This window comes from Montipora capricornis, chromosome 12 (genome assembly GCF_036669925.1).
Source record: "Montipora capricornis isolate CH-2021 chromosome 12, ASM3666992v2, whole genome shotgun sequence".
NCBI classification, from domain to species: Eukaryota; Metazoa; Cnidaria; class Anthozoa; order Scleractinia; family Acroporidae; genus Montipora; species Montipora capricornis.
In genome coordinates this window covers 9,666,279-9,675,082 of record NC_090894.1, presented here as the reverse complement: position 1 = coordinate 9,675,082, position 8,804 = coordinate 9,666,279, and the positions used below count along the sequence as shown (strand labels likewise).

The window sequence follows — 8,804 nt, the reverse complement described above, 5'->3', positions numbered from 1 at the left end:
CCGACCGGTGTTGACTTTTTCAACCGATTCCTACGCTATATATCAAGCACGAAATGTCCCGTTACAACTGGTAATCTTAGACTTACCTTGATGCTACTCTCGTTTGCAATGGACGATACATGAATGGAGATTGTTATTGAACTCTGTCACCCATGGTGCCCTTAGTTCCTGTGATCAAGTTTTTTCTTAGAACAGTCAAGAGAAAGACACGATAAAGCAGCTAACATTTCCTTTTCTCCAGAACACAAAATCACATTTAGATATTAACGACATCTGAATAAACGTTATGAAAGACGTGTTTGAAAATGCCTCCAAAAGCAAACTAGGTATACAATTTATGAAATGGGTTTCAAATAATTCCATTTGGTGTTCATTTCTTCATGAACATTTCACTTTTATCACAGTCCACAGCTTCCTTTTAAATATATATTTTTAAAGGGACTTGCTCTGACAAAGGGCTAACGCTCGAAACGTCAGCACCCATTGAAATATCAGCACGACGGTCAATTATCTCTATCAACTCATAGATACCAAATTTTGTGGTTGATTTAATGAACGCAGGCTGAACTCCCAACTTTGAGTGGACTGCATTTAAACTCAGCTTAAACTTATTCTGTAGTAAGTGGTGGTTCCCTTGAATAAAAGACGATTTTATCCCGGTAACCTAGCCAACTCGGTCAACCAGGATCAAATAAAGTCCTTAAGCTGAAATTACCCAGTTACTATTACCAATTACAATAATAACACAATTAGAAGGAGTCGAGCTGAGAAAGGGCTAGCTAACCCTCGAAACATCATCTTTCAACTGTCAACTCATATCATTACAAGTACAAAGAAAGGTTACGTTTATACAAACGTTGGCCGTGTACCACGAATTAACTGAAGCCGGAGTGTAGTGTAACGTGAAGTGCTAGATTTCTATCCCATATGATTACATGCGACTGACTGAATGTCTTCGACAGACCGCCGTCTGTCTCACTCAATAGCAGGCAGGCTGGCTTGCTGGCTTGCTGCAGTTGTAAAACTGCATGTCTCATATTCTAAAAGATGTGATCTCATATCTGTACCATTATAATCATGGTCGAAAATGAACCAAACAGTTTTGCCCCTTTCGCAAGCATCATGTCCCAAAAGACGGAAAAATGAAAAACCGCTTAATTGATTTCACTCAAGCTGTGCGTTCCCGCTGAATTCAAGGCTCCAGCGTCAGTTTTTATGCACGCAACGCCATGCGTTTGAATATTCTGGGACATTTTTCTTCCAGTTTCTTCAGCTTGTGGTGAATCCATGGGAATAACTCTTGATCCCCTTCTTATTCTAATTACAATTAAGACCATCGGAATTAAAAATCCTAATAGTAGAACTGCGCTCGTCGTGTAAAATGAATAAACGTAATTCCCTGTGTTGTCCACCATTAGCCCTGCAAGACAAAAGGAAAATATGTCACGGCTAGGTCATAGCAGAGCTCCGCGCGCGCGGAGGACAATGGTTAAGAAAATATTGTGGCCGCGAGAAAAATGTTGGGTTTGGTTATGACGTCATCATACTACCGTCCGTCCATATGTCCGTACGTTCAACTTTTTATGTAAGCTAATTCGCAAATTGTCGCACCGCTGGAACCCGTGTTTTTTGGCAGGAAGTTGCATAGCCAGCGTACAGCATTTGATACTGCGTTTTAGTAAAACAAACAAAACTTTTGAAGACAGCATGTATAACAACAATATGTTATACAACGAAGAAAGTAGGAAAAGAGAGGGAGCGGGGTGAAGAGAAAAAAAGTAAGCTGGCGACGATAAAGCGATGCTCAACGTGAAAGAGAGCAACTGAGTGGACGACAAAACAGGCGAATTATCCGTGACAAACAACAAGAGAGAGAAAGTGTATGACTAAAAGAGATGGGACCAAGCTAGACGTATTTCGACATAAAAGTCTGAAAAGGGTTATGAAGATCAAATGAGGATATTCGAATCCGGGCTCAGTAACATTAGCACCATCGGTGAGCAAATCTCATCGGCCACGTTCTCAGAATGGATCCAAATAAACATCCCAAGACAGCATTAACGTGGACCCTAGCCCGTTCCAGGCTCCCAGATAGTCGAGAAAACGAAAAGAACTGCGCGTGAAAAGTGAGAGGGGGCTTGGGTCGAGGCAAGGCAGTTCTTTTTGTTTTTTCGACTATCTGGGAGCCTGGAGGGAAAAAGAAGTCGTGGCAGACCCAAAGAGACTTGGCGGAGAACCGCAGAAAAAGGAAGAACAACATTGGGTTTGGTCTCATGGAGCGAGGCAACAGTGGTTGCTCGTGGCAGTGTGACATGGCGAAGGAGAGCGTCTGGCCCTATACCCACTTAGGGTTATGATCAAAATCAAATCATCAATCAAATATATAACTATTGCATTATCAGGCGTCCCCAAAGGCAGCGGGCGACCCTCTTGGGAGAAGTCGTAAGGCAAACATTCTGCCGTTCTTAAGCTTAAGCTAACATTCTCATCTCCACGTAGCGTAAACATATAGAGTGACTGCTCGCCATCTTTGATATCGTAAGCAATGGTAGCTGCAACGGTTGTAAAAACGGCTGGACACCTAATACTACTAAGCGTAAGTCAGAACAAGCCAAAGATCGTAATTCTGAGTAAGTGATAAGCAAAAGAATGGCCACTCCCCTCTGTGGAGGAAAGTAGGTAACAATGTTAAGTTACCAATGTTAACTTACCAATGATGGGGCCACCGGCTGCTGCCGAAAGGGCAAAAAGTACATTGTTCATAACAAACGCTGCTGTTCTTCTTTGGGCATCAACGCAGCTAAGTAGAATAAAACCGTGCGTTGTTATAAATATTCCATCAGCCAAGCCATACACACCGCTAAAAGTGATCAATTCCTCATATTTGGTGGCAAACGGTAGCAAAAAAGCGCAAATAGCGGCTAACAGCAAAGAGGATTGATAAACGTAAACAGCGTTCACTTTGTCTTCGTTACATAACCTTCCTGATACAAGCCGACCGACGGATGAAGCAAGGCCGACGTAAATATAGAGACGAGAAGCATTTTGTGCAGAGATTCCAACATCTTCACAGTACTTCACCTAAAAGATGAGTATATATACAAGAAAAATCTTAGCAAAAGGCCGTTTCCTTACTCCATATCGTAGAAGTACCTTTTGTAACCACCCTTCAGGTTCTATTTAATTATAGTCTTACTTTTTTATTTACAAATTATTTTAAGTTTCTCTTAGATTGACTTGGCTCTGAGAAAAAGGCAATTGGAAGATTTCGCGAGTATCTGAGAACATGCGGATCGCAAATGCCAGCTATTACCTACCAAATAGATGAATGGAATGTAGATGCCGAAGCTTCCAAACATCAACGATAGGACCACAAAGGTATACGTAGGAATTCTCCACACACTGCAGTACATGGCGATTATATTGCTCTTGTTGGGATCGCTACCATCATCATCTTTGTTGTTGTTTTCGTTGTTGACATTCTCCGCCGCTGAGTTATCTTGCACGTTTGGATTAAAACTCAAGCTTAGCAAACTTGCCAAAGCAAATGATATGGACATGCTTCTGAAAGTGCCTCGCCATCCAAACGAGTCCAGCAAAGTTTGAAGCAATGGACCTTGAAATGTGATTCCTAAACTACAACCCATAGCAACGATCCCTGTTGCTATGGACAGCTTCTTTTTGAAATAAAGGGCTATCACAAGATAGTACGAATTGTAGAGAAAACATCCACCCAACCCGAGAACTAGACTGTACGTCAAGTACATGAGGGAAAGGCTGCGAACAAATGAAGAACAGAGCAAGCTTGTCATACAAAGTAGCCCTCCAAGGAATCCTGTGATGCGACAACCAAAGCGATCACAAAAATATCCAGCCAGCGGACTTGCGAACCATGTCATGCCCAAAGCCGCCGAGCCAACGAAAGCTGTAAAAGTGACAAAAGTTACCAAATAATTTGTCATGAAGGGAATTTCCGACAGCGTTTGCTGATTTAAGCCACGTTGAGTTGAATTGTTCTTTAAAAATATACCATGAGAAACGCCAGCCATGTTTCGAGTGTAAATTTTTCGAGTGTAAAGTTTACTCTTCAAATTATATTGTACATATTTCTAATGCTTGATTTTAAAAACCCATTTCCACACCTGTTTAGTTCTCTTACAGATTCATTGACCAAAGTTTCAGCTTTTTTACTAGGTTTACCATAACGAGGTCCTGACAAATGACATCCATATACAAATGTTTAAAATATCTTTATTTCCACTAAAGCAACAAATTGCCTTCTCTAATTCCTCGTTTTTCTCAACAACATTCAATACAATCATGTACATTATGTTGCTGTTAGGTACAAAGATTACACACAAAATTCAAAAATTAATGCACTAACTAGTCTTTATATACAAATGGCACTGTTGATAATCCACCAAGCACAGTATATAAATATTTGCTTTCTTATACCAAAGGTTTTAATAGGGAAGATATATGTTTACAAACATTGCTTTTGTTATTCAAATGTGCCAACCACAGAAACAAAAGACCCTTTGTTGTAACAACCATTGAGGCTCTGGTTGGCACATTAATGACAATAGGTGGCATCAACGATATCTTCCCAATACGAAAGTTTTATGAAAGTTGAGAAATTTGTTCTTTTACTGCCATTTGTACTAATTGATTTTTCACTTGATCACGTGAAAACTGGTAAGAACTTGATTGAAATATTTCCAAAAACATTTGATCAATTTGCAGTTCGCGCAAGAAACCATTCGGAAATGTATGGCTAACGTTATTAGCAATGTTGGCGTTGGTGAACGACACAAAACCCGTTTTTTACACATCGCGCTCGGTGTTGAACCGGTTTGTTATAGTCATACAAGAATCGATCATAGATTCGTTACCGACTGACCAATAAATACACAAAATCAAGAAATTGGGATACTGTAGAAACTATGATTTTAAACGTTCAAATGATTCATCTTATGCGGTCAAAGCGAACGAAAAAAGTACTTCGTGATGAAATTCAAAAGCTCAACACACCCGAAATGTTTGCAAATTTAAAAAACGGGAACAAATACTAATTACTAATCTGAGCGTCTTAGACGGCAATTGTAAACGAACGAAATGTTTTAGTGTACAACAAACACTTATAACTTATTCCGATCAGATAAAACTGTGAGCCAATTTATCTTTTAGGAAGGTAGTGCTGTCATTCATTGGTCAGGAGAACTGAAAACGTTCGAGTTCTTTGTGAGTAAAATTTATTGACCCCTAGCACTCTTTCTCCTGTAAAGATGACCGAGTAGAAGGCCGTTGATTAGTATAACAGATGAAACAGTTGTTTGTCGATTGGATTCATGGATATCCTAGAAAGGAATACTCTTACGGTTTTCCTTTAATAAACTGCCCGGGCACCGCGTCTTACCTGTTCTTTCTCTTGCCTCGTCGAAATATGACATCAACTCACGGAATAACACACCGAAACTCAGCGTAAAGCCAAGGTTAACAGCATTACAAACGGCCGCCGAAACGCAAACTACCCATGACCACGAACTATCTAGAAAACGCGTTCCTTTGAAAAGCCACACAACAGAGCTTAATTTGAAGCATTCTTTAGAGCAGCTTCGTAGCAAAGACATTTTCTTTTTCCACGATCGTCTGAGATATGGGTCAAATTCCTATGCTAAGTCAAATGAACAGAAAAACAGCTCTTTTTTATTGATTTAATTACGTAATTTTGTCACAATATACTGGCTACGTACTTAGTGTGCAATTGCAAGTTGCTCATGTGATAAAATGGCCAAAACGAAATTCCTAAAATGCTTTTTCCTTGGTCAATAAAAATCAAATCATTGCTTTTCTTTTACTCCTGCACTTGTTGCTTTGCCAGTGAAAGTCAATTGGCTCACATTAGCCTGCAAAGCAAGCGTATTTTTGTTTTGGTAACAACTATGAACAGTGGCCTGAGGCCAGTCAAAAAATTGCACTCAATGAGAGGAGGACAGTATGAAATGGTAGTGGGGGGAAGGGAAGGGCAGAGAAATACGCCTGAACGCACTAACTGTTCGTTTGGAAAACCCGTTCAAATTTTAATTTGGACGGAGATTCTCATTGGTGCGGTGATCACCTCCTGTCAATCAAAAGCATATTTTTCTTACGGTTCTTTCGTGGCAGAATGGCAAGGCAAATGAGAAGGTGGCGGAGTTGCGATTCGACTCTCGAAAAAGATCTTTCGGATCTCCCTGGACTGTAAAGACTCTTATCTTCCAGTTGTTTATTGGAGTGAGAAAATATGTCATGCCGCCTGTGTCATGTCATGTCATGACCCCTCTGTGATAGTTGTTTGCTCGCTTAAAAGTATTGTGCAAGATCAGATATTCGAAGATGCTTCAATGGATTTATCACCCGGGGGGGAGGGGGGGAGGAGTCGATATATCCCTGGGTGGGGAGGTGCGGCGCGGCCCCTCATACCCTGACCCTGTTTAAGACAAATATCGCTGATTTTCCTACCCTGTTTAAGACAGAATTCCGATTTTTGATACCCTGTTTAATTTAAGACGTTTAACCCAAATTCTGGAAAAGTCATAAAAATTTCCTCGACCGGATGAAAAACAGAAACACTCCTTTGCACCAAAATCTTCGTGAGCGTATTGTTGACGAATCTCACACTGTTGGCACATGACCGGTCAAAGGTTTGTTTGTTTTTCGTTACTTTGTTTAATTATTCTGAGAACCAGATGTTGGCCGAACTCTAAGGATTTTTGTACATGCAAAAGGTTCTTTATGTTTCTTGTTTGTCAAATTTTAATAACGAGTCTCTTCAACAGGTCAACAACAAAGAAAGCCAAGCAAAGCAGCACCGTTGTTTTCCATGAATCACCATCACTTGGACGTATTTCCGACATATCTTTGCACTCGCAAACCTCTGTCAAAAGTAAATTTGTAATTTCCGGTAGTTAGTTAGTGTACCTGTGATGCTATCTTAGGAATCGACCCATGCCTCTCACAGCTAGGGCCGTGTGACGACTGACAGCGAGTTTTTTCATCTTTCGTCAACTCTTTACACGGTTTCGCTGTTTTCTTTTCCGTTGACTAAATCACCGCGGCTAAACCGCGGTTAATGGATCACATACAGCGTTGTGATGCGCTGAATTTGATCAACTTTGTCGGTTTGTCTAACACAAAAGGATAAAGAACTTTAAACCACGGGAATAATGTTTACACTCAAACATGTTTGAGTATTTTAACCCTTTCATTTAAAGAAAGCGTTTTTATTCAAAACAAATGAATTTGCCGAATCGCTTACTTTACTCTCACAGGCGCCGCCATGCGCCGCCATTTGGAATAATTTAGACACAGCATAATTATTGAAGATGGCGGCGTCCATCATGACATATGAAAGTCTTAATTAATAAAAGATTTAGAGGTGGATATTTTTCTAATAACAAAACTGTTTCTGAGGTGCTAGGCTGCGAATACACCTTATTTCAAAATTTATTTATTTAACAATTCGCCAACAATTATAAAAATAACAGGATGGCAGCTATTGTAGGGGGAAACTGAATTCCCTTTCTAAGACTACCCTCCTCGCACACTCACGCACGCACGCAACGTGCAACACCCAAAGCGCGAGCACACACACATACAAATTAAAACTAGGACAGGCATGGAGTGGTTTTCAATTGAGTGTCGAAAGTAAGAGCGAATTGCTTTGGTTTATGATTACTTCACTCAGTGATTGGTTCAAAGTTCTCGCGCCACTTTTTCAACGAATCAGAAGTGAAACCAAAACCAATCGTGGCTCGCGCTTGCACATTTTCCCGCCCTTTGTGTCGGCTACGTGTAAATTACTTCGAGTTTTGATTGGTTTAACGGATTGCCTCCATCCTTTTTGATTGGCCAAAGTAATTACTTTGGTTTTGGTTTTACGACACTCAATTGAAACTTACTCTAGACTGCGAACAGCCTCTCTTTTGCTCCAGAATCTCCCGAGAGAACGTGAGTGGTATGCGTGGGCAAAGCCGGGAGCAGCCAGTAAAGAGTTCCACTAATATAATGATTACGGAAAATTTAAAATAATTAGTGTGGACGGGTTTTTGCCCAATCTTGTAATCGTGGTTAGATCTTGTGCGAGTGCCATCTATAAAATCAAAATAGTGGCGACTATTAATGTCTCAGTAACCAAAAATTATCTTATACATTTTAGTCAAACTAAAGTATTTTGTTCTCATGTTCGAGGGAGTCCCATTTTAAGTTTAAGAGTCTTTCGTGGTAATCAATGGCCGCCATTTTAGTGTTCTTTTGTTTGATTTCCCCTATTGGCCTCGCTTTCAAACGTAAAATTAAGAATTAGAATACTTAACCTTAAATTTGCATTAGAAAAGATTCCCCCGCATTAGCCTCCATTTCATGCTCGATCCAAGCCAACTGTTAGAATACGAAACTGGCCTATTTGTAAACAAACAAAAGAATACCAAAATGGCGGCCATTTTGGAATAAGGTGTATAACTGAAGAAGGCCTCGCTGGGCGGGCTGGCTCGGTTTTCGACATCTCGCCTCACCTCTGAGACATTTGAGCAAATTCTAGTTGTGTTCATAAGAATGAGCTAGCTGGACGATTTTCGAGATTTCGGTGATAGGAATTGAAACATTTCTGTACTCTCGCTCACTAGCAGGCTGGCTTGCTGCGGTAATTGTAAAACTGCATGTCTTGTATTCTAAAAGATGAGATCTCATAACTGTACCATTATAGTCGAAAATGAACCAAACAGTTTTGCCCCGTTCGCAAGCGTCATGTCCCAAAAGATGGAAAA

The 8,804-nt window shown here is 40.4% G+C and overlaps 1 protein-coding gene across 1 annotated transcript; it reads right to left on the bottom strand.

Moving 5' to 3' along the window:
• Positions 1-5,675, bottom strand: LOC138026491 (monocarboxylate transporter 8-like). The gene is made up of 4 exons (XM_068873869.1): positions 5,417-5,675; positions 3,318-3,925; positions 2,712-3,081; positions 1-1,420 (listed from the first exon to the last, which is right to left on the bottom strand). The coding sequence occupies exons 1-4, from the start codon at positions 5,628-5,630 to the stop codon at positions 1,155-1,157; spliced, it is 1,458 nt and encodes a 485-aa protein (XP_068729970.1). The 5' UTR covers positions 5,631-5,675; the 3' UTR covers positions 1-1,154.
• Positions 5,676-8,804: the final 3,129 nt, after the last annotated feature.